The sequence below is a fragment of the Glycine max genome, chromosome 9, assembly GCF_000004515.6.
Source record: "Glycine max cultivar Williams 82 chromosome 9, Glycine_max_v4.0, whole genome shotgun sequence".
Lineage (NCBI taxonomy): Eukaryota > Viridiplantae > Streptophyta > Magnoliopsida > Fabales > Fabaceae > Glycine > Glycine max.
Genome location: NC_038245.2, coordinates 41,040,155 through 41,067,031, shown reverse-complemented (window position 1 = coordinate 41,067,031; position 26,877 = coordinate 41,040,155). Strand labels below are relative to the sequence as shown.

Genomic DNA, 26,877 nt, shown 5'->3' with positions numbered 1-26,877 from the left:
TAACGTTCCAAAATTTAATTTTGGATCATATGTGATATTGTTATTTTGAATCATTTGTGGATTGATGTATTGGACATCTTGTTGTAGTATTTGTGTTTTGAAGGCGTTTTATAAACATATTGTAAATGCTCACATGTAGTGTAATCTTAGAATATTTTGAAAATTTGTAGATGAAAAATAGTTAAAAAACAATGTTTGATATATTTTTTTATTAAATATTATATAATATTGAAGTTATTTTTAACTATTTAATATTTAAAAATGATATTCTACAATGAGTAAGAATTTAATCATCATGTTCAAACAAGAGAACTTAAATACAAGATATTTGAATTACTTTATCCAAATGAAATATTTAAGAAATTAAAGAAATTCAATTGAATGTAATTCAAATATCATGTATTTCAAATTCTTTATAAGTCTAAAATTCCCCGCCAAAACATACGGTAAGAATACTTTGGATCGAGATTTTATAAGAATTTGTTTATCAATAATTTTAATTGTCTCGTTTTCAAGTTATTTGAATTTACTTTTATTTTTTATTTTTTATTTTTTTCCACCTACTATCTTTCTCTCGCACCTCTTTATATTTGCCTACATTTTAAATTCCCTATTTTTTATAAATAATATTTTTTAATATAATATGAGAAAAGTTAAATTTTGCATATTTTTAATATAAAAAATTTACATAGTCTATTTATAAAAAAATATTATTGATATAACTTTTAAGATAATGATAATAAAAAACAACAAATTTAATATACATTTATTGATAAATGATAATATAAAAAAATATATATAAGCTATTGATGCATAAAATATTTATTCATATGAAAAAATAATGAAAAATACTAAATTTTACATATTATTTAAAAAATAAAAAAGTCACACTAACTATTCCTAGGACTTCATAAAATTACACAAATCTTTTGAGGATAGGGATCAAAGTTATTCATTACAAACTCAATATTTATTGTCAGCTATATTCATTGGGTAATTAATGTAATGATATAAAAAATAGAATTTTTTTGCATAATTTCATGAATTTTCAGGTATGATTAATGTAATTTATTCAAATAAAAAATATTAAATTGTAATTTTGATTAGCTTGTAATTTCAAATTCACAATTTTGATCGCTATTAAAAAAATAATTTTGATTCTTTGTTTAGTCCATCTTCAACGTCAAATCCAAATAAAAAAAAAATATCAATGTCCAACGAAGATTACATCAAAACTTTGTCCCTAATGTACACTTCAGATTTCTTTCCATGTTTTCCGCAGGCTTGGGGCTCAGAAAATTCCAAAAAAGGAAAAATGAAATGAGACGAGACACTTGAAAACTAAAAAAGAGAGGAAAAGAGAAGTAAAAGAGAGAGAAGCAATGGTGTATTGGAGTGGCGCAGATTGAGGAATAGTGAGTGTATATGGGCGGTGTAGGAGGAAGGAGGAATACTTGTGGATGGCATTCGTCGCTTCTTCCATCGTTGCAATTCTATTAACTCTCACATTCACCATCACAACAACAACAACAACAAAAACATAAAGAACAAGAATAAGAACAAGAACACAATGCCAACAACAACAATATTAACAACATTGTCTTTGTGAGACATTTTCGTGCCCAGTTGGCCAACGTTCCCACTCAGCAAACCACTTCCTTCAACCTTCTCAAAGTCCCCAAACGCTCCCACTTCAAATCTTCTTCCATGGATCGTAACAAAAAGGTCCCTTTTTAAAAAAATACTTTTTTTTAATGGGTTCCATAATATCGTGCCTTTTTTGTACTCTAGCTTTATTTGGGTAATGGGTATTGTTCAAGTTTCAATTTTTTTTCCAACCCATTTTTTGTGCCTTTTTGGTTCTTTGGCATTTATTTTTTCTCTGTTGGGCATCACTATTTTGGTTTTGACTTTTGTGTGTTTATATTTTTTATTTTTTTTAATCCTGGCATAGAGCTATATTTGATGTAATGCCATAAAGAATCTGGTTTAAGTTTTGTCTGGGAATGTGCAGAAGGATGGGGGAGTACTAGAGAGGTTTGATTGCAGAGATTGTAATCGATTTCATTTGGTGCTTCTTTCAGGTTATGGTAAGAAACTAAGAGGTAGCATTTGGCAATTATTAAGTTAGCCTGATCATGGTGAACTTTCCTTTCCTTGCTATGTTTTCTTATAAATGGGAAATGAAGAGGAAGAGACATAGTAAGCAATTAGCATGATTTTTGATTTATCCCCCTTGCACTCATGACTTAAGGCAAGAGTTTACCAATATGGTGAGATATGGTTGGCAAATAACCATGCCCCTTAAGCATGTGCTCAGGGGTTCGATCCCCAGGTCCAACATCTGTTAGAAAAGGTTAACCCCTTAAATTCCGTATCTTGAGGGATCAGTCTCTGGCTCTTGGCCGGGGATACATTGGACACTAAAAAAAGGCAGTAGTTTGTTGTGCTATCACAAATTGCATATAACAAGAAGTGCCAACTTTATGCGAAGTGTGAAATTGTCTGCTATCTGACTGTCCCATATATTTTGTAGTTATGCTTTTTGATGCCTCCTACATGTGTTTTACATCTATTACCATATAACTTGCAGTAGGTTGAAAGACAATCAAACTAAGTTGTAGTCTACTCAAATTGGCTTTACATTTTATTTGCCTCTTTTTACATAATGATTTCTGGTTTATCAAACAGGGTGCACCGGTGGTAGAGTTTTTTACTGAGTATGGAGAGGCAAGTAGGTTTGAAATCCACGAAGTGATTGGAAAAGGGAGCTACGGTGTTGTGTGTTCTGCTGTTGACACTCAAACTAGGGAAAAAGTTGCAATTAAGAAAATCAATGATGTTTTTGAGCATGTGTCAGATGCCACACGGATCCTAAGAGAAATTAAACTCCTTCGTTTGCTCCAACATCCTGATATAGTTGAAATTAAGCATATAATGCTTCCTCCCTCACGACGAGAGTTCAGGGATGTCTATGTTGTGTTTGAGTTGATGGAGTCTGACCTTCATCAAGTAATTAAGTCAAATGATGATCTTACCCCCGAGCACTACCAATTTTTCTTGTACCAACTTCTTCGAGGCCTCAAATTTATACATACAGGTATCCTTGTAATTAAGTCCTTGACTGTTGCAGATAGTGATATTAAACTAAAATAACATTCTTCTTGCAGCAAATGTGTTTCATCGTGACTTGAAGCCAAAAAATATTCTAGCTAATGCTAATTGCAAACTAAAAATATGTGATTTCGGACTTGCTCGAGTTTCATTTAATGAGGCCCCATCTGCTATATTCTGGACCGTAAGTATTCTAGCAAATTGATGCACTTATTATTTCTGTTTTGCTTTTGCTTCTGCCTTTTAAGATTTTCTGCTGGAAAGTGCAATCAAATTCTTTATTTCTGTTCCAGAATCATTCTTCTAAACATTTTGCTGACTGATTTTACCTGCTCTTACTAAGGACTATGTTGCAACTCGGTGGTATCGTGCACCTGAACTTTGTGGTTCTTTTTTCTCAAAAGTAAGCTTTTTGTATTCTTTGCACTTTGCTTTCCCCCTTTTCTGTAGTTTGTGACATGTATCTAAACTGTTATTGCTCCATATGTGATTATGCTTAATTATGTGTTATGGTCCAATTCTCTGGTTATACCTTTCAATTCTGAATATTATCTTACATATGTGATTATGCTTAATTATGTGTTATGTGATTATACTTAATTATGTGTTATGTTCTAATTTCCTTGTAGACTGTATATTCTCTCTCTCTCTCTCTTTATTTATCATATATCAATTGCTACATATATGATATATATGTAATTCTGTTTTAGTTGCTTCTTCATTATCCTTTTGCAAAGCCTTTTACGCACTAGATCGGTTACCTCTTCAATCCTCCTCTACCGGGATTGTGTATGATTTATGAAGTTGAATATATTTAAGTATTGCACTAGTGTGTAATTTCAAATCCTTGTCTTTTGCAGTATACGCCTGCAATTGATATTTGGAGCATTGGATGCATATTTGCAGAAATGCTCAGTGGGAAGCCATTGTTTCCTGGAAAAAATGTAGTGCACCAATTGGATCTCATAACTGACCTTCTTGGTACTCCTCCTGCTGAAACCATTTCTAGGGTCAGTTCATCCAAATCTATTCTACATTTTTTTAACATCAATAGGTAAAATTGTGGCAAGCTGTAATGGCTAATGACATTAATTCTAAGCTTCTATTTTTCCTGTTCTAAAACACTTCGTCTCTCATGTTTTTCAGATTTTGTTGTTATAAGTGTCTTCCATGCTTACTTTATTTCTTCCCACATGTCCTCTTGTTAGTAATTTTTTATCTTAATTTTACAGATTCGGAATGAGAAGGCTAGAAGATACCTTGCTAGCATGCAGAAAAAGCAACCTATTCCATTCTCCAAAAAATTTCCAAATGCAGATCCATTGGGTCTTAATTTGCTGGAGCGATTACTTGCATTTGATCCTAAAGATCGTCCAGCAGCTGAAGAGGTTGTTCTTCAGTTACCTAGATAAAAGGGGAAATTTTGTTGAATGTGTACCAAATGATGATCAATTATGCAGATAATTTCCAAGGTTCCTTACTTCTTTGTTATGCCTGTGTTTGCAGGCACTAAGAGATCCTTATTTCCATGGTTTGTCAAATGTGGACCGTGAACCGTCGTCCACTCAGCCCATTTCAAAGCTTGAATTTGAGTTTGAGAGGAGAAAGTTGGCCAAAGATGATGTTAGAGAGTTGATTTATCGAGAGGTATGGCCATACATTTCAATGACTTGATTCAATTTAATAATTTATTGTCTTCTCCTCTGTGCCTTGGTAATAATGAGTTATACATTTGTACTAAACAGATTTTAGAGTATCATCCTCAGATGCTCGAAGAATATCTTCGTGGTGGAGAACAAACAAGCTTCATGTATCCAAGGTAGGGCAGTAATACTGACTATTGGGAAGTTCAGTCTATTTCTTTCTCTAACTTGATAGGTTTTCAGATTTCTGATAGTGCTATCATATGGTCGTTTCTGAATAAACTATGACCCTAAATATTATGTAGTTCTTGTCTTGACTCTAGAACTTGTTCTATTATTGTTCATAATTGAAATTCTTTTTCCTGCTTTATAATATGCTCCTGCTTCATCTCCTAGTATTTATTGTGAAGCTTTGATATTTTTAATTATGGCTTCTATCGTAAGATTATTTGATTATGGGTTTTTAGGATTTTTTTGAAGTTACTCTTTGTGTATGTCTTATGACTTGTTTGTTTGACACTTACAATCAATTTCTCATACTGTGCACATGTTTCAATGTAAAATGTATGGTTGAAATTAATTAGGGCACACATCTCAATTACATTAATCAGTTCTATCAAAATCAATTCCACTCAACTTTAAACCAATCTGGCTCTTAGTGGAACTTCTACCTTATCACATTGATTATTAGTCTGGGTTTCATGATTCGTGGATTGTATTGTGATGGTCTGAAAAATGGCACATCCATGTGGGTAGTTGGAATGAATCCAATCCCCTGCCTGAGCCTGAACAGCCAATGCATTTGAAAAATTAATGGCTTCATGTGTTTGTAAAAACAGATGTGCTTGGAAGACATGTCTGTCCATCCCCTTTGTGTGCTCTTTTATAAATGTGACAAAATATTAAGCCAGCTTTTATGATATGTTTTTCATGATACCTGATTTTACAACCATTTTGTCAGGACATTGTTGTTGCACCAAAGTTGTGTTAGATTTTTTCTATGCAATTTCTTATAAAGAGCTAGAGCTTCCATTCACAAAACATTTGGCATGCATGTTTAGCTTTTGTTGATGATTCTTGTACAAGTTTTGACTCTTGAGAAGCAACTGATAGTTGATTGTCTTTTTTCTGCATGTCATCTAAGAACTGTGTAATGTGTTATCTTTTTGCAGTGGGGTTGACCGGTTCAAGCGACAGTTTGCACATCTTGAGGAGCATTATGGCAAAGGTGAACGAAGCACTCCATTGTTGAGGCAACACGCCTCCTTACCTAGGTAAGTTTTGGTTAATCATCTAGGTTCCTTTACAGTTTCTAGATCCAAACTTGGTGAACCTGTTCAAATACTTGATTTGCAGACTTACACTAATAACAGCCTTTTTGTCTTGTCCTTTTAGAGGTTTATTTTATATCTTTTTTTTTATTACCACCATGGATTTTAAAAATATAATCCAGATTAGTGTTGTCTTTACAATCTTCATAGATGAGGCTGGCAGTTGTGCCTGCAAACTTAGTGCATGTTTGGTTTTCAGTTCGACTTGCTGTGCATAAATTCTTAGATCAAATCAATGGTCTACAAAACTCATTTTGCAAAAGGAAGGGTGGGGATCCTTTTGCAAAACTCATTTTGCTGCAAACATCTGTTTGTAACTGAAATCCTAACATGCACTTTGTCTCTGATATCATTTAAGTATCATACATTGACTATTTCAATTAACAATTTGCAGAGAGCGAGTTCCTGCTCCCAAGGATGAAAATAATCAAAACAATGATGTTGAAAATCCAACTGGAGCAAATCATCAGAGTCCTCCAGGGTCTGATGTGACAAATTCTGGAAATCCAGATGCACAAAATGAACCCTCCAGGCCAAACTGCAGCGCACGTAGCCTGTTGAAGAGTGCCAGCATTAGTGGTTCAAAGTGTATAGATGTGAAACAAAGTAAAGTTTCAGAGGTAATTAACTCTCCTTTCAAGTGCTGTCCTTGTATTGTGTGGAATGGAATGGTACTAGCTGGAGAGTTTGATATCATTAGAATATCCAAGAATCTATGAAGCACCAATACTGTCATTTGCTTCATGTATTTGTATTCATATCCTATACGCTTAAATACTTTACGATATGTATATGTGAAGTATCGAAGCTTTAAAAATAGTTATGGAAATCCATTACAACCAGATATGAGACATAGAAGCATGTATAATATAAAAGCGCAGAAGTATTATTCCTTGATAAAAAATGGAAATTGTTCTCTTTAGGAATGATTTCAAGAAAGATTGATATCATCCCTATTTGTAGACAATAGGAAGTGACTCATGATGACCATGATTTAGTAATGTCTAGGAAGTATGTTATTAATTTGGATTTGCAGAATTGTCATTATATATTTGTTATGTTCTATGAATTTTTATATATCTAGATAGGTATCTTTTACACGTATTGTATCTTAATAGTATATTTTTAGAATAATCATATCATACTTGATACATGTATCAGAGCCAATAATTGATTATGATTTACTTGTTCTATCAAGTATACACAATACACATCTGCCTTCAAATGATCTATGTTTATTTCCATTTTTTTACTCTTTGAATACATTTCTCCTTTGGTTATGTTGACCCTATTTCTATTTCCACAGGAGGAGCCACTTACAGGGGTCAACGATGAGCTGGATGAGTTGACACAGAAGGTTGCTTCCCTCCATGCTTAGTTCAAACTTCATTCATGATTTTGTTCTAACTTTCCTATGCTCCTTTCTTCAAGAGAGAATGAGTTGTTGAATAGAAACTCTTCACATTTTTTTGGGGGTTAGAAGCTAACTGTAGGGCTCTGTTGTATTGAACTACCATTTCGTATTACCACTGCAAGTCATGCAAGTATTTAGTTGTGTAAAAGTACTCATTATTGCAGCACAATGTATTATAGAACCTGTTTTTGCTGCACGTGCTACGTAGGGATGGTGTCAATTATCTAAGGTTGTGCTTGATTTGCGTGTTTATTTTCTGTTTTTATTTTTTATTTTTAAAATTTAAAAAACATGCATTGAGAATAAAATATTTTAAGATGTCAATGCGGTTTTACTTCCTTAGAAAATGCTAAAAACATTGATTTGATGTTTTCAAATTTTGATCCGTTTTTTAAAATATTTTCTAAATTGTAAGCAAATGTATTTTTACTCCTATTTTTTCTTTTCTTTGAATATGAAAACACTCAAACCAAAGATCACCTTAATTCCTTATGAGAATATTTGCAGAAATTGCTCTTGCTTTGCATGATTTTAAAGGCGTCAAGTTTATGCATATTATCAATATTCTTATCGTAGATGCATAGGATGCTTGAAACTGTTTTCATGCGTAATTAGGAATGATAGAGTTTAGCTATCAGTGTCCATTTTTTATACTTGTTGTTCCTAAATCCATACTTGCCTGGTTAAATATATGATAACTATAATGTATTTAAATTTTAGGTCACTGCAATAAATTAATTACAAAATATAATGTACATATCTTGTTTATATCAAATAGAATATTTAAATAAATTCAAATAAAACATCATGAGTGTGAAATTAGTAATTTATCAACATGCTTATATTCTTTAAGAAATGTAAAAAAAAAGCCTGACATTAACACTAACTATTTTTAGTGATTCGTGAAATTAAAAAAATATTATTTTAATTATATAGTGATTTGGGTAATATTTGTTGCATATGATGATAATGATTTGTGTAATATTATTACGTTTATTTTAATTTTAATATATTCACTAGTCTAAATTAACCTTTTTTTTTTATCTTTTTGTTTAGATCCAATTTAATCTGTTTTCTTTAATTCATTTTATTCTTTTATGTTTTTAAATTTATTTCAATTTATATTGTTTGTAACAATTTTTAACATTCATTTAATCTAAACAAAAAAATAACTTCATAAACACAAAATGCCATATTTAATTTTTGGCTAAAATATATTTTTCCTATAAAATCAACAAAATATGAATTTTGTCTCTATAAATTTTTTTTCTTCTATTTTTTGTCCTCCTAAAACTAACATATGCTGCTTTTTAGCTTGGAGTTAGTTTAAGATGATCCCATAACTTTGCATAAACCATCAATAAGAGAACTATATATCACTACATTGGGAACCATATTTTTCTAATGCATTTCCTTAAAGAGATTCAATGCCTCATCCACCACCGTTTTACTCTTGCAAAATCCGTTAATCAGGATGAGGATGTGTAAGTGTGAAAGAGTTACTCCCGTTAGGGACATAGCATTGAATACATGTTTTGCCTTCTTCACTTCATAAACTAAGACATACCCATCCATTAGAATACTAAAAGTAATAACATCAGGTTTCACACCATCTCAGCTAACACATCTTTTGCTTCTTTCACCTTTCCTTCTTTACATGATACATCAACCATATCATAGGTATAAACATTTGGGTTGATAGTTTTCAATACCATTTCATTTAACAAACTAGTTGCTTCTTTCAACTTACCCACAATGCTGAAGTCATGTATTAGAGTAGTATAAGTAACAACATTAGCAGAAATTTCCTTGACAGCAAAATAAACCACCATAAACCTCACTTACAAGTTGATCTTTGCACAGGGTGTCAATAATTGTGCTGTACATTACCACATTAGGCTTAGTCAATCATCCATCAATCTTTCTCAACAACTTGATGGCAGCTCTTGTGTCTCCTATCTTGCATATCCCAATTGATCAAAAAATCCCCGTAACTAACTTGGTTGAGCTGAACTTGTATTGTCGTGAAAGAGCAGTGCTTTCTTGATATGTCCCTTAAGACAGTCTTCAAGGTTATGGTGTCTGGCTGGTAACCCCATCTTGAGAATGAGAATGTTGGCCAATACAGAGAAGCCGAAAGTTATTTGATCCATATGACAGAAACAATTAATGAGAATGCTCAAAGTAACAAGGCTTGGAACAATTCCCTTAAAAGTATGTTTGGATAAGGGAATTTAAAATTTTAAGAATTTCAAATGTTTCAATTGAAATTCTTTTATTTTCAAAATTTTATGTTTGGATAAAAAAATTAAAATTGTGAGGGTGAAAGAAAATGAATGCAAAGAGAAGAGGATATACTTTTGATGTGCTTCCAAGAAGAAGAATACTGATGTGGCATGAAAAGTCGCAGGGAATCGGGAAATGGCGGCGTACACTACCACACTCAGCATTCAGTCAACGGTCCAAGACATGGTCTAGGCCCGTCACGCCAGCAAGCACCTCTGTCGCGTGATGGGCAGTGACGGCTGCTCCCCTGACTGGCGAGTGCAGTTCTATATGTTCCCATACGCCCGCACTCGATCGACACTCTACAAGTTCAAACGGTGGTTCTTGAAGAAGAGGATCATTAACCGTGAGATAAGAGTCGCCAGTTCGAGAACTTTCAAGTGAAAGAGAGGATGAAGGTTATAAAGAAAATATGCAAACATTTTGGAAGGTTCTTCTATCAAGAAAAAAATTTCAATTTTGTACCTTTTAAAATGAAATTAAAATTTTATATTTTTAGTTGTTTAAAATTCTGTTTTAAAATTTCAAAAATTTAATATATCTGAAAATGACATTGATGAGAATGGATTTGTAGGAACAGATTTTTCACTTCTGCTTCTGTATTGGTTTGTGAATGTGAAATCAGAGTCTCGATTGGTTTGGTCGAAGGTCGTTGGAGGACTAGGATATCGGCTTAGCATCCACCTATAATAAACCATTGGTGTCAAGTTTTTATCTCAAATAAATATTTAACTTTTAGGTTTTATCTTTAATAAATTTTTATTTTGTGTTTAACTTAATAAAAAAATAAATTTACATTTAGTTTTTGACACTTTTTTTTAAAGTTTCTAATAAATTAACAAAATTTATATTTATTTTTTGAATTTTATTTTTCATTTGTATTTAGATTATAAGACTGAAACAAAAAATTTGTTAATTTAAACAAACACAATATTTATTATCATGTTAGGAAATAAAACAGCAAAATATTGAAAACCAAAAATAAATTATTATTTTCTAGAAAAATAAAATAAAAATTTATTAAGAAACACATTCAAAAATTGAATATTTATTTGAGATAAAAATATATATTTAAGCCTATAATTTAAAAAGTAAGTCGAAGTCTGTTAATTATTAATGTTCAATCAGGTCTCTTGATTAACAACGCTACAATTATATCCTTTCCTCATATCTGTTGATCTAATTGACGAAAACTAATGTCTTATATCAATTGTGCATACTAGCATCAGATGTAAAACTTCTCACCCCAAAATCCAGCTTCTCAGCGAACAATCTCCACCTTTGGGGTTAACATCAAAATGGCGTTAGAATGCTGAAAGCGCGCGTTGTTTTTGTTTGCGGCGGTGGTTAGTTTAGTTATAACATATGTAACAGGTGATGCACATATCCAAGTCCAATTAGTATTTGAATTGGAAAATTATTCATGATTAGGGGTTATTCTATTATAAATAGAATACCAACTGAAAATCCTTTTAAATCATATTTGATAGTATAGATGATGATTTTACCCTGTTTTATTGGCTCTCAATCTCATCAACTTCTTTCATAAAATTTAATTCCAGTCTACAAAAATATACTTAGTTAGTCAAAGTTCTTATCATATCTGATAACACATGACGAGAAGAAGACTCATGATATTTACTAAATCGCATAAGGAGCTTGTGAAAGACACTAAAAAACTATACCTACATGTCTTGTGGTTCATCATTAGATGCTGATATCAACTTTCCATGTTTTGGTATACACTTTAGAGTGTAGAAATAAAAGCCTGAGCAACTTTTCAAGTCTCAGTTAAACTGACATAAGAATCTCAAGCAAAACATAAATCAACAATAAATGCTGATATGAAAAGATCATCAGTTGCTTCAGCCTCAATGAAGTAAACCACTCAGAGTTTCGACAAACAAGAAGTAAGGCTTGATAATCTTGAAGCAGATGAAGGGCAAATATTTGTAGAGAAGTGGGACAGAGGCAACAGCATTCTCCACCAACTCAACGTCGTGCATGGTCTGAGTCTGAATCAATAAGATTGCAGAATCAAGTGGGAAGATGGAATAAAAGTAACTCACAACTCCAGGAGTCTTAGCTCTCCTTTCCAACCTACAATACTCCAAATCCAATGTAACTCATTAATTTTCTCTCCTATTTATACCTTCTGACTTCTCCCTCTCGCTAGAGTACAAGTGTGAGGTGTCTCACATGAGTAGAAGTAAAAAAGTTGAACACTATATCAGTGAGGAGAAGACCCATAAACTTGAATCTTAAGGTTTTGGATTAAAATGTGATGTTAACAAGTGACCCTAGAGTGAGCTTACACAGAAACCAACCTTGTGCCTGCTATTATACCTCCTAGCACAACTTTTTAAATATGATGCCTGCTAATGAAGTTGCTCTGGTTGGAAGGATTTGTATAACAATTTTCTACCACTCTCAACATATTAGAATTAGAATTTGGATTTAGGGTCTAACTCGACCCAAGATAACTAGTTTGTAAGGTGAGAATTGTCTATGGTTTATAAGCACTACTTAGACCTTAATGTGAGATTAAACACACCTCCTCACACCCATCACAATGAAGGAGCTCTGAAGTGGCTGCTGTTAAGGAAAGCCAAGGGTGACCGCAATTAAGATGACTTTCAACCATAATACATTATGAACGTATCAGCAGACAAATGAAAAGGAACTAAAATTTCAGATTTTTTAAAAGTTGGCTTATGCCCAGACTCCATTAAAATTGCATGGTTACTAATATATGATTAGCCTTCTTTTTTTGAGTTATTTTTATTACCTAATGCAGATAACCCAGGAGAAATTGAAGTTGTCAAATTATTTAACTGCCTTCATTTGGACGCATGAATAGAGGTCCTGGCAATCTATGTATGAAGAATGCATTAGAAAAAATGGGTCTATTTCCATCCTTCACAACAGCTGTTTTTCCTATTTACCATATATTCATCTCCTTCGTGCTCAGTTAACATCTGAAAACTGCCATGTTTGTATCATATATGGCAGCATTGTCTTAAGCTTCTTTTTTTTATTTTTTTTTATAAAAAAAGACAACAAGAAACAATAAAAAAAATCAGGTTTTACTTTCTCTGCTTTTAGGCAAACAAAGTCAACTATAGGAGTCCATCTTCTTTTTCATGTGTAACAATAAAAAAGAGATAAAGATTGACTAGTTGTCTTCAAAATCCAAAATAATTTAATGTATAAATAGAAAGCATCTCACCAAGTTTTACTATTACAATACGCCTCAAGCAATCATTTCTTGAAGATGTTTCTCTGCTTTATCATTCCCATCTTTTTCAAAGATATAACTAATTATTTCAAAAGTTACAGCACAGCCCGTTCTGTCACAAATGATGCCACCAAACCCGGCCATAGCTGAGTTGGTTAGGGCACTACCATCCACGTTAAGGGCAAAGACATACAGATGAGGACGTTTCCACATGTAATGCATGTAACATATAAGGATTAATTTGATTAACATAGTCAGAAAGCAAAAATATTCCAACCTTACTAAACAGTCTCTTCCAAAGATTACACTGCTTAGCTGAGTTTGGCAGGAATTGAAAAACAATTTTGGATGTTATCAGCATCTTATTAGATATCACTTGGAATCATGTTTTGAAATCAAGAGACAGAATCAAGTTGATACTTAAATCTCATACTTAAGAATGTATAAATGTATTGTCCGCATATAATTACTGAGTTGTGTCACTGCATATTGAATGTGGAATGATAAAACATCAGCAGCAGTGAGGCCACTGCATAACTCAACTCCTCTGATCAAACAAACACAAAATTTACAAACCATTCATGTAAAGTCAACAACAATAGAAATGTGATTTGATATGGAAATGAGGTGTGTGACCTTTTATCTTTTCGCCAAGCCTCTAGTGATCATTTCACTAAGAAGTTTCTGTGCCTTATCAGTGTCTCATTTGAAGAGAGAGCACATATAATTATTTCGAATATGTTATAGCATTAGGGATGCAACCATTGTCTTCCACTGAAAATCGAATGCCTCATCAAGCAAACACTCTTTACAAAGCCCAACAATCATCGCATTATATGTGTAGACACTGAGAAAACAAAATGTTTGTGTTTTTAAGACTTTCCTTTATGCAAAAAGACCACCAGAAATATACAGCAAAAATAATCCATATCTACTTTCTATAATCAAAGGGTAAATAGACTCAATTACCAGAGACAAAGCATTCTTAATAACCACATTAGTTTCAGCTTAGTAGTTAAATTAATGAAACACTAACGATGAACAGACAGAGAAGTGGTTGAAAAAAATCCTTAAAAGTATAGATGATGCAGATAGAAAGTAAATTGGAAAGAAAAAGATACATACGTTAACAGTCAGACAATCCATCAAAAATTGTTATTATTACCACATCAAAATAGACCTAACATGTGACAATCCATAATTTTTTTTGTGTGAAAATGATGCATGCATGCATGGAAATCGCTTTGCTTACGTTAAGGTAAAAAGGATAATTTTTTTTGTCATCCTTAGGAATGAAAAGACGTGAGACAGTTTACAATAACTTGTATATTTTATTTAATCAATTGAATAATTGAATTATATCTTTTGACAAAAAAAAATTGTTGTGAATAATTTTACTTTTTTTAAAAAGGATGTAATATATTTTTAAAATGAATTAAATGGTAATTTGCTTTCTTTTATATTTTTTTCTCTCATACTTTACTATAAAATATGAATGTAGAGAAAACGAGGTTAAGGAATAAGGTTTTGTTTTCATAATATTAGGAGGGATGGTCAAGTCTCATTTATCCTATCCATATAGTAGGATATTTGTAATAATTTATGTAGATTCTTCAACCAATTAAGTTTGATGTCTTAGTAAGTCTCTCTCATTTCTTTTCTAATGCACACTTCTTTAAAATTACTATTAATTACATAAATTCTTATAATAAAATGATTTTTTTTAATATCTCCATCAAAAAGTTAAAAATAACTATTGTTCTATTTAAGTGGTATATTTAATAGATATATATGAATATGAATATGTCTGAAAAACAATTACTAATATTTTTAATTTTTAAAAATGCCATGACAGTACGATCAATAGAGAGACAGTATTAATTAATTATCATTAAAATATTATATCTGTAGGTAGTCTTCATCTCTCACAACCTTTTAAAATTGAATATTTATTAAATTAAATTTACCTTCATTATCTATTTTATTGTTTTCCACCGAACCCCATTGTGTCTGTTGTGAGAGAGAGAGATGGTTGAGCTTGTGTGAATGAAAACTCGGCATTTGACTCAGTGAGTGGCAGTGACAATCTCTCTTTCTATGAATTTCAGGTGAATTCTGTGTCAACTCTTCCCTTTCTGGATCTGCACTTTAAACCCTTCTTCTCCTCTTAGTTTCCCAAGTCTATCTGAACTTGTTCATTAAGACTTATGCTTGCTTAAAACTGAAAACCCTGTTCTTCTACTTATAACTTATCTATTACAAACTAGTAGTTTGGAAATGATCCTACGAATTAGACCAATCATAACCGATATAGATTTTACTACTAGTTAAGCTTGTGTTTGCTTGGAGATATAAGATTGGTCCAGTGGTTCGCCAAGGGTGAAGGGAGAAGGGAGTGGGGAGAGTTTGCGGGTTCGAATCCTCCCAACTGACATTTCTAACAAAAACTAACAAATTAATATGTGCCGATTAAAAAAAGCTTGTGCTTGCTTTGGTACTTTGCTCTTGCTTTATCAATTTCATTCCCATACCTTATAGGTGATTGGTAAATAGGCTAGCTAGTTAAGATTGTGTATGATGATCAACTACTTTTGTCTTTTGCATTGAACTTGCTGTATGATTCCTGTGCCAGGTTTGTGCTAGAGTGAGATAAAGTGAATTGCAACTCTCACTATGGGTGTCTCAGGGAAGTGGATCAAGGCATTGGTGGCTCGAAAGAAATCAGAAAAGCCAGAGTCATTAGAGAAGGATGGAAATGTGAGTTAATCTTTCCCTCTCCTTGTAAATGCTCCCTCAGTCCCATTTTGTTTTGGCACTTAAGGATTAAGAAATGCAATTAATGCTTTAGATTTCATTCATGGTTGAGGATATAGTAAAAAAAAAATATTTAATGCTTCATTGGTATTGTAAAATGACAATCATAATGGAACAAAAAAAAGTTTGCTGAAACAGTCTGGGGGAGTATTTCATACTCCTATTTCTGAGTTTTGATATTTATTCCATGTTCTGGCTATGAACATAACAATCACATATGGTAGTTCTATGTTGGTGCTTAGTTATTTCTCATGTCCTGCACACCCACACTGCCAAATAGGAAAGCAAATAACTTATGTTGCTTGGGTTTCATAAGTAAGGAAAATAATTGTGTTTGTAAGCAAGTGTTGCACTCAGAGTGGTTTTACTGGAGTCATTTTTTATTCTTCAAGTGTCAGAGCATGGTACACCTTGATTAAGTAGTTTTCTAATTGATAATTTCAATTCTAGTATGTGCTGAAGGAATTTTTCTCTTGGAAACTAAGTATAATGAATTTAGTAGTGTTTAAAACTTGTGGTGGACCCACATTATAGAGAAGGGGATACTGCATCCCCCAAACCATGATGGCAGGCAGGGTTAGCATATGAGAGAGCCACTCAAGGAGGTGTTGTTCTTAGCATGAGAGATGCCACTCAAGGTTTGCATCCATCCCAAATGAATTTTCTGCATATTGTGAAATAACTTTGTGTAATTTTTTTCAATGATCAGAAGGTTAAGGCTAGCAAGTTACACCATCAGGGAAAGCCTGCTGTCGAGTTTGATAATGGTAATCTTCCAAACGAATTTGATAATGATGCTACTCAACCTATCGGAGATGACAGTGGTCATACAAACATTGATGCCCATTATTCACCTTCTACTTCACAACAAGCACATGATGTTGCACATAATCATCAAATGAGGGAGGAATGGGCTGCAATACGCATTCAAACAGCATTTCGAGGATTTCTGGTAATTTTCCATAATAAATTTGGCTTAACGGATTGACATGAGCTAAACTGGAATTGGTTTTTAAGATGCATTTCAGATCTATTTTGAGGGTCCTTCTTTCTTTTATTACTCCATTATTTGTTTTGAGACTTATAATAATTATTTTCAGGAGTTTTATTGCCAACAACTTTGACCAAGTGAAGTTGTGTTTTATGTATCAGGCCAGAAGAGCACTACGAGCTTTGAAAGGAGTGGTAAGGCTTCAGGCCCTTGTAAGAGGCTATGCAGTGAGAAAACAAGCTGCAATAACACTCCGTTGTATGCAAGCTTTGGTGAGGGTTCAGGCTCGTGTTCGGGCAAGGCATGTTCGCATCGCATTGGAAACTCAAGCAACACAACAGAAACTTAAGCAAAAGCTTGCAAACAAAGTTCAAGTTCGAGAAACAGAAGTAAGGATTAAAGAGTAATGTTCTGTAAATGACATCACATTTTTTATTTGTAAAATATCTTCATCTCTTTCTTTATAGTTATAAAATTTCAGAGCCTCTTGGTAGTTTTATAGGTTCTTTGAAGAAATAATGTCAGCTAAAACTTGATAGAAATTGAAAAGAAAGAATGGAAAGAAGTAAGAGCTAGGAAGTAAGGAAGAAAAGAGGGAGAAGTTATCACATAAAAAACCCAAAACAAATTTCTATGATGAAACCATTCTGATTTTGATTTAGTTGCCTATGCATCCCATTTGTGTTCAGCATGTTTTCATGAAGGTAACAATCACATAAAGAAATGTATTTGCAAAATGCCATGGTTTAGTGCTTGGTTGGATACAATGTTAATTAAATTGCAGTTTTCCTATCAAATTATTTGTTTGAGGCATCTCGTAACTTAATAATAGTGATAATAACTTAACTGTTTTATAATCATATATACAGGAAGGATGGTGTGATAGCATAGGATCTATTGAAGAAATTCAAGCTAAAATATTGAAGAGACAGGAGGCTGCAGCAAAACGGGGGAGAGCCATGGCTTATGCTCTAGCTCATCAGGTGAATTTACAATAGCATCTGTTGTTTAACTATGTGGGTGTTGAGTATTATTCTTTAGTTACATTTTTCTGCAACCTGCATAATAAGAAATATCTGAAATTTGTATTTTGTTAATTTATTGGTGGGCCCTCATTGCCTTCAAGCTATTCTCCATCATGAGACATAAGAAATTTCTTGTTATTATATTCTATGAAAGTATTGGATATTCAATCTGAGCTTTTGAATGGTCCATCTCAAACACAAGTTTGTATGTAAAATTACCGAAGAGAGTACTAAATATGGAATCATTTTTTCTCAAAAAGAAAAATATGAATCAGTTTTGAAGTTTGAACATAATTTAACCAAGCTATGTAGTTTTATAACTTATGGTAGCATAGTATGGTTACTTGATTTGATGATGATATCATGTGGTACTGAACTTCTAGAAGTAAAATGAAAACTTTCGTCCAACAATTTCCCCATCACATGATCAGCAGTTGTGCATCATCCATTTCCTTTTGATACATCTTTTTTTCAAGCTTTGTGTAAAAAATTTCAAATTTCCCCTTGGCAGTGGCAGGCAGGATCAAGACAGCAGCCTGTTTCCTCTGGATTTGAACCAGATAAAAGTAACTGGGGTTGGAATTGGTTGGAAAGATGGATGGCTGTCCGTCCTTGGGAGAATCGCTTTGTTGACATTAATCTGAGGGATGGAGTAATAATACATGAAAATGGGGCTAAGGGTGGTCAAAATGGAACAACACATCAATCAAGACCTGCTAACAAGAAACCATTGTCATCAAACCCTCATCTGTACCCTGTAAGTCTGAGAACTGGTTCCATTCTTTCTGATGGCTGTGATTCTTCACCTACACTTAGTAAGTCAGCAGGTTTGCCAGAATCATCAGACACACAGCCTGTTAAGCCAAATTCTAAGGCAAATGTTGAAAATTCTGTTGAAGAAACATATTCAAAACCTGGAATTGAGTCAAGATCTCATTCAAATCCAAAGGAGAGAACATCTCAGGCAGATAAGCAGGCAAAAAAGCGATTATCTCTGCCTAACAATGGTGAGTTTATTCTCTTTCTGTTCATTTTATTGTTACATGTACACTGGCATCTGACAGCTGCTTCAGGGAGTCAGAAAAATTATCGGGTAAACTAAAATATAGGTAGACTAACTAACATGACATTATACTTCAGCTAGTTTGAGTTTGAGATTGACAACTAAAAGTTCAAGGAGGAATCACATTCATTCCTCACTTATAGATGGAGGCCAGCATTTTAGAGGACCCCAAAATTTAACTCAAATTTATTAAATGAATCCCTGCTACAAGAGAAATGCTATTTTTCACTTTTTTTTTCATGAAAGGTTTTAGAGCTAAGAGTACAGATGATCAATCACTTCCAAGAGTTTACATTAAGGATGAAAAGGCTTGTAAAATAACTGCATGCCAATGATGCCATGCCAATTCTTATGGAAATGCTGTAGAGAAGTTTCCCTAAATTTCAACATTTTCCAACTTGCAAATGTCGACCAGCACTGTAGAAAACCATTCCACTGTATTTATAGGTTGAGCTCTCCGTTGTCCTAAAATTTTACTCTCGGGAATAATATCTCTGATGTTTTGTACACTCCCTAAGGAATTAATTTGCAATTTCAGTTAGAAATTTTATTTTAACATCTGTATTTCTAGAATTCTTGTGTTGATGAAAGCATAGTAAGGAATCTGAAAATCCAGTTGGTTGGATAATGTTAGGATAGAACCATCCATTTTTAAATATTATTTCTCATCACTGTTAAGCAGGGGGTGGTCCTGGATCTCAAACTGCCAAACATCCTATTGGAACTAGTGTGAAAGGGACGCTAAGCACGCAAAAACCTAGCAGGGATAAGCGTAAGCTCAATAGAGGAAAGGATGTGAATATTTCAAAATCAGTTCCATAGCTCAATCAAAGAAAGGATGTGAATAATACATGGTATGCATTTTCGAGAATCCCAAATCATGGAAATTATTCTATTCTCCAATGATATATGTGTCATTTTGTACATATAAATATAATGTCAAGCGGGGAGGGCTTTGTACTGACTACTTCATCCATTTAGACGCTGATAATGTCAATAGAGGAAAGACTGATGCTTGGTTTGGTTTGAGAAAATATTCTCTGTTTTCATTTTTTTTTTTCATTTTCAAGTTTTCATATTTTAGAAAATGTTTGTTTTTCATTTTCTACTTTTTATCTTTATTTAGAAGACGGTTTGAGAGAGAATGCAACTTGAAAGCCACGATCAAGATTCTGGGATGCACAGTCCCATGTTTCAAAGAGAGAGAAAATAAGATGGAACCGAATGAAGTCATGAAAATTTCAAAAATACCATTGCAAGATCAGCAAAAACGTGGAAAACATCTTTTTGTTGTTTTCAATATTTCCAGAAATACTGACTTCATTTTCTGAAATTGAAAATATCAAACCAAACATATTCTCTCTTATTTTCTTTGAAAATAAAAATAGAAAATGATTAAACCAAGCACAACCATCTCTGCATGGAGAGTTATAAAATTTCTGGAAATTCGGAATTCAATTGAAGCTATTAAAAGCATTTCATTCATGAAAATCCTTGTTTAGATTATTCATCTCAGCAGTAAATTTTGACGGGTGAACTCACTAAGAACGAAAAATATGAAAAAGCCATGGAAATATGAGCATTGTTGAAACTGTAGCCATCAACGGTTAATGGAGAAAAATTCAGAACCTCATATGTATAGGTAGAAATTAAATTCCCTATTTTAAGATAAATTAAATTCAGAAATCACATATGTATTCTAAGTGTGGGTGCAAATATATATCTCCATAGGGCCATATTTGGAATCAGAAGCAAAATAAAGCTATAACATTCACAAGATTCAATCTCTGTAAATTTGCTTTTAGATCTGTACATGATTAAATTAAAACACAAATTCATATGCAATCAAATAACTTTAAAGTATCTCTAATTAAGTTAAGAAGCACTTAGCACCATTAATTGGAGAATTAATTCATATGCAATCAAAATATTTGTTACAGCCAAGACCAAAATTGTGACCTCCCTCGATGGCGGTTTTTTTTTAATCAATTTGATCGTCTCCATTCATGGCCATCATAGTCAACGGTTGGTTGTTCTTTAGGGCGTTCAGTATTGCACTTCAGGCAAGCCATATTTCTTGCATAATTGTAGAAATCACATCTACATGAAACAAGAAACTTTATACGTGCATGAAAGGAAATAAGATGGGGAGAGAAGGAAAAAAAAACAATGGACTTACTTGGGACAACTCCAATCCCCGTTATATTTCTTGGAACTTGGGTTTGGCTCTTGACAGTGCAAGCACTTCATTTTACTACCAAAATTCATGAACCCACACCTACATACATAGGAACATCCACGAAAAAAGGGAACTAACTGTTTAGAGGCAGTGTCAACATATTGATTACATACTCCTTGCATAATGGAAGAAATCAGCTATACATGATAAGATGGGGGAAACAAGATGTTTTCAGGTTGGGGGAAGAGAAAAATGACTTACCCGGGACAATTCCAGTCACCAGGATGTTTCTTAGGCCTTGTCTCAGGACAACGCAAACATTTCGTGTTCCTAGCATAATTCATGAACCCACATCTAGACATACAAAAACATCATCAGACGGTATCTTAACTGTTAAAAAGTCATTGGTTCTAGTGCTCTATTGCTATTATACTTGGATATCAATAATCATAATATAATATAAATTTTGCTCTTGCTCATTCAAGTTGTAACAACTTTTAGCTGAAATTTTACTGTGATTTACAGTTTTAGCTAGAGATGGATAAAAGTCATACACATAAATTATTCATTAGTGCCAAATGCAGCTGACCAACAAAGCGCAAATACTCTGGTAAAAGAATACAAGACATAAAACAGATCGCAAGCAGAATGGTATTTTTAAATACTTTGATATTTGTAATTAAAAAATATATTAATTTATTACAAAACTCATGTTAAATGAAAGGATCATATTGAAAATTTTCAGAATGTGGTACATTACAAACAGAAAAAAGCCCCCAAAAAATAGTTACAGGTAATTATCACTGTCAAATTGTACATACAAGTTTTTTTAACTTTCTGGATAAGGCTTCAATAAGGGCCCAACCAAGAAAGAAAGCTTAGTATCATGAAATATCTTTACAAAACTAAATTTATGAGAAAGAGATGAAGCATGAAATATGAAAGACATTAAAGGGAAGAATGGTAACAAAATATAGAGACAGGGTAGAAAAAATGTTACGATATTGATGTCTGAAAGCTATCAATGTTTAAATTTATAGACAGTCAGCAAAATTTTAATTATTGACATGAAAATGATTCATCTTCTATTATAGGAAACAGAAACTAAAAATATGATCAATGGGAATTTTCTTGTCAGCAAAATAGGGGACTCACTGTGGGCAAGTCCAATCTCCTTTTTTCCTTTCAACTTCATTAGTATTGGCTTCCTTCGTCGGCCCCGCTGTTTTGCATTTTAGACATCGTGTGTTTCTGGCAAAATTTAAAAAATTGCATCTGTAGCAAAACCAAAAAGCAACCATCAGCAGACCAGAAGACACCAAACAAGGGATAATTGAACACATGTATAATGTATTTGATGACAGCATGAGAACATAGGGAAAAAAAAAAAGATTGTATGAGTCATTTAAGAATTAAGATACTAGTCAGTTTGACATGCATATTTGCATATGAACAGAACAATAAAGAAAACATGAGACAAATATTCAATGAAGTGGTTAAGAGGCACTTCATATAGTTCTATTGGTATTAACTGACATTATCATATTCTTTTTGAAAAAGGAAGCTGACAGACACACACGGAAATTGGCCATGCCTAATAAGAAAAGCTAGTAAGCAAGTAGAGGACTTACTCAGGACAGGTCCAATCTCCTGGCTTCATTTGAACAGTAGATGGGTTAATATCCTTATGCCTGTCTTCGTTACAATTCAGGCATTGCGTATTTCTAGAAAAGTTCATGAAATTGCATCTGCAAGAAATTTTGGGTAAAACTCTTGCCAGTGAATTATTAAATAGCCAAGATCTAATTTAAGATTCAAATGACATGGAACATTTCCACTAACACGAACAATTGTGAAAAGCTAAATCATCAATATTCATGATGAGGAAGAAGTGTACTACTAACAAAAGGGATGTAAAATCAATCCAATCATCCACCAGCCAAAAATACTTTGAATTGAATACCATCACTAAAAACTATTACTCAGAAAATAAACTTGAATCATTCACAAAATGGGTATAAATAAAACAAATACTCCCATCCCACTGGTCAACAATTCTTCTAAATGAGTACTATCACTAAAAACTATCTCACCGGCAAAAGAAAAGATAAAAACAAACTTGTATGACTGACAAAAGGGATACAATTATAAAACAAATCTACTCATCTACTAGCCAAAAATACTTCTGAAAGAATACTAACATTAAAAACAAACAAACCGAATATAAATTTTATTATGCAGGAATAAAGTATAATTCTTACTGCATGTTTTAAGATACTTTAAATCTATAATATCTGGTTGCTATTAACCTAGTAAAAGTTGCAGAGAATCAATAGATGACATTGACAGATCACTTGCTTGATTTTGGAAGTAAAATGCCAGGTGGATGGAGAAATTTTACTTCTGCTTTAACAATCCCTTTCAAATTTTATGTGAAAATGCAAAAACTGAGATTTCACGAATTCACATGCAGAAGTTACTACTTACTACACACACAGAGAATATGATTCCATGAGCGAAAATAACTCACTTTGGACACATCCAGTCACCTTTCTTCATCTCAGCATCTTTAAACAATTGATTAGTCGTAACACTTAGAGATTGGCCTTCTCCCACAGCATCCTGTGCAGTAGGCTTTGAACGAGCAGAAGCAGGGGCTGGAGCAGGGGACTCACTCAACTCAATTAGCTGAGAGAGAAGTTTTCTGGCGGATGATTCAATAACTTCTCGGCCCGGTGGTTTGTCTCCACCAGAAAGCACTAGTGGATCTAGTGCGTAGAACAAAAGTATTCGAACTATATCAATAGTTCGAGCATCAGTTTCAAAATCCTTTAGAATCACATAAGCTCTATCACAAGAGCTTCGTAGATTGCAAGCACCACAAACCTGGATGGAAGCAAACTTACCTTGTCAGATCATAAGGAAGCAAAATACCCCCTCAAACTCAGGCAGAAAAATAAAAAATAATAAAATAAAATTTCATCTCATACTGTCATACATAGACTAATAATAACAACAACAATTAAAATCTTGCTTCGTTAACTAGAAGAAATACTAACAATACACTCTCCAACACTCGCACTTCATAATTGAGTAAAACTCCGCACTACTATTTATGAGAACAGCATGAGATTTCATTCACACAATAATAAAGGAACGTCAAATTAATGCATACTTTCTAAACATTTCTCTATATTAACTATTACTTGAAAGTTGCAACCAATATGTTCAAAACATTAATACTTGCGCTGAAAAATTGAAAGTAAAAAATAAAAATGAACTAACACACGTACATCCCCTTCATCTAATTGCAGGTGTGCTCTCAGCCTCTTGGCCGAATTAACAGCTTTACGGAGAAGATTAGGGCACCCACCCTCAACTACTGCTTGGATATCGTGCGTAGGCAGCAACCTGCATAGCATAACAAGCAACCAAACAAAATTTACTGAACAAGTAATAATACTAACCCCAGATATACATATACCCTTCTCATCATGAATTCTTACAAAGCCAAAAGGCTTAAATATGTTTTTCATACATGTAATATATTCCTTTTTCAGTTTACTACCTAAATTTTTTTATTGTACTACCAGACATTTCCAAACTTTTGCTTTTGTTACATATCATTAATATCAGTCCGTTAAGTGATAACTCAGCAAGCTAACATATGACTTAGACTAACCACACGTCACGTACCAAAAGTAAAAGTTTGAAAATGTCAAGTAATAAAATAATAAAAAAAAAGGTGGTAAACTGAAAAAGGATATCATCTATGGAAAATATATTTAAGCCAAGCCAAATTGAGAAAAGGCAAAAACAACAATAACAACAGTTTTTTCCCTCAATCATCACCAAATAAACTAAGGTTCTGTTTGGATAAAGTTTTCAATATAGGAGGAGAAAATGAAAAGCTTAAATGAAATAAGTTTTTTTATAAGTTAAAATTAGCTTACACAAACTAATTTGTAGACTCCTTTCAATTAGCTTCTCCAAAAGTTCAATTTAACTCATGGGAGAAACTTAATTCGTTATTAGGTATAAGGTTCAGGTTTAGACTTAACTCAAGGAGAAACTTAATGCATTTTACCTTTTTTAATTTACTTCTCATACAAATTCTCGAGAAGTTTTTTTTTTTTTTTTCTACACAGACCCAAGTATTTGAAATTAAGCAAGTTCAATTTATGTATTTTTTCGCATGAAAAGGAGAAAAGAGAAAAACGAACTTGAAAAGGTCGTAACGGTCACGCGAGAAGCTGAGACAAGCGTCCTTGAGAGAGTTCATGTTGGTGTAAAGGCTTACGGTGTCATCGGAAGAAGAGGAGGGTTTGGGGAGGTAGCCTTTGGTGCTCAAGCGGTCGACGAAGGAGACCCATTCCGGCCAGGGGTGGTCAACGGAGGGTAGGATTTCTGCGGCGGCGGCGGAGGAGGAAGAGGAATCGCGGAGGAGGAGGAAGCGCGGCGGCCGAGGTAAGGGAATGGGTTTGAAGAAGAGAAAGGGAGTTACACTTACAGGTGCAGTTCGACGGGTGCGGAACAGTGCGGTTCCGATTCCGTACAGTGTGAGCTTAGAAGCTGATGACATTTTTAGTTCTAGCTTTCTCCCTTAGCCTCACTCACTCAGGTTTATGTTTATCTCAACGGAACAACACTAGCAGGGTTTTGGAGTTCAAACTAGAGGATAATATTATATTATTTGTAGTAGTATTACGGTTATAATAATAAAAAGAACAAATCCAAACTATAAAAAAAAATTTATTAAGCTTGACAAGTTATAATAATAATAATAATTTTATTTTATCAAATTTTATCTTATTCAGATTTTATTTTATTTAGATTTTATTTTATCCAGATTTTATTCCATCTATATTTTATTTTATCCAGATTTTATTTCATCCAATCTTATTTTATTTTATCAAGATTTTAGTTTATTTCGTTTATCGGCTTGGCCTTAAAATAGATTTGTAAACTTTGGGGCTGAAGACCTAATCCATACATTTTTTAATATTATATTTTTTTTTGTTTTTTTTATATATTTTGTGCTTTAACGACTTTAATATAATATGATTTTGTTTATCAATTATTTTTGGATTTTTACATTACTTATATGAAATTTTATAAGTTTTTTTTAGTTAGTATTTCACTAGGTTTTAAAATAATTAATTAATCAAATATATCTTTAAACAAACTTTTAAATAAACTCGTGAAGCAAGTCAGACTTTTACGTAAGCCGAACCGAGTCTTTAAAAAAAAGTCTATGATAAATAATGAGTCGCTCAATCCTTACGTATTCCACTGAAGCCGAGTTAAAGCCTAATAAAACTTGATTTGACTCATTTCTACCCCTACTTAAAACATTTGACTAGGAAGAAATTTTTCCATCTCAGTGAATAATCATAGAGATTAACTGAATAAATATACAGATTAGTAGAGTGTAGATTACCTTGTACATATCTTTCTTTAGCAAATGTCATGGTCAAAACTAAAATCATTTTTAAAATTGAATCCAAAAGCTTTTAAAATTTTCAAAATTGAAGCCTAACACTGGACTTAGTTTTTGAAAATTTTAAAACTTAAAACTGAAAATCACCCTAATTATATTATCATTTAATAATAAATTATAGTTTAAATTACTTTAAGATAATTTATTTTAAAAATTATAAATTTATCATATATGATGTATTATAATTGGATAATTTTATAAGATTTTTTAAATTATCAAGTGCATAATCTTTCTTAGCTTAATAAAAAAATTACACTAATAATATAGCAAGTCTCATAG

The 26,877-nt window shown here is 32.8% G+C and overlaps 3 protein-coding genes across 5 annotated transcripts; 2 read left to right on the top strand and 1 right to left on the bottom strand.

Annotated features, from left to right (window-relative positions):
• The first annotated feature begins 1,204 nt into the window (after window positions 1-1,204).
• On the top strand, window positions 1,205-7,754 carry LOC100787677 (mitogen-activated protein kinase 9). Of its 3 annotated transcripts, none has more exons than XM_006587413.4 (11): window positions 1,205-1,725; window positions 2,692-3,100; window positions 3,171-3,298; window positions 3,458-3,517; window positions 3,975-4,124; window positions 4,347-4,502; window positions 4,621-4,761; window positions 4,860-4,933; window positions 5,930-6,031; window positions 6,483-6,708; window positions 7,395-7,754. In XM_006587413.4, the coding sequence occupies exons 1-11, from the start codon at window positions 1,708-1,710 to the stop codon at window positions 7,464-7,466; spliced, it is 1,536 nt and encodes a 511-aa protein (XP_006587476.1). In that variant the 5' UTR covers window positions 1,205-1,707; the 3' UTR covers window positions 7,467-7,754. The 3 variants fall into 3 exon arrangements, with proteins under 3 accessions (XP_006587476.1, XP_040860936.1, XP_040860937.1); XM_041005002.1 differs by lacking the exon at window positions 1,205-1,725 and adding an exon at window positions 1,880-2,090; XM_041005003.1 differs by lacking the exon at window positions 1,205-1,725 and adding an exon at window positions 2,104-2,356.
• A 7,250-nt stretch (window positions 7,755-15,004) lies between these two features.
• On the top strand, window positions 15,005-19,953 carry IQD32 (protein IQ-DOMAIN 32). Its single transcript, XM_014762236.2, has 7 exons — window positions 15,005-15,134; window positions 15,659-15,783; window positions 16,550-16,792; window positions 16,993-17,220; window positions 17,701-17,814; window positions 18,368-18,863; window positions 19,602-19,953. Exons 2-7 carry the CDS (start codon window positions 15,700-15,702, stop codon window positions 19,739-19,741), a joined length of 1,305 nt encoding a protein of 434 aa, XP_014617722.1. The 5' UTR covers window positions 15,005-15,134; window positions 15,659-15,699; the 3' UTR covers window positions 19,742-19,953.
• Window positions 19,954-20,657: 704 nt separating this feature from the next.
• LOC100811037 (zinc finger protein VAR3, chloroplastic) lies at window positions 20,658-25,753 on the bottom strand. The gene is made up of 8 exons (XM_003534094.5): window positions 25,322-25,753; window positions 24,392-24,509; window positions 23,629-23,984; window positions 22,730-22,846; window positions 22,254-22,373; window positions 21,360-21,452; window positions 21,099-21,197; window positions 20,658-21,019 (listed from the first exon to the last, which is right to left on the bottom strand). Exons 1-8 carry the CDS (start codon window positions 25,678-25,680, stop codon window positions 20,905-20,907), a joined length of 1,377 nt encoding a protein of 458 aa, XP_003534142.1. The 5' UTR covers window positions 25,681-25,753; the 3' UTR covers window positions 20,658-20,904.
• Window positions 25,754-26,877: the final 1,124 nt, after the last annotated feature.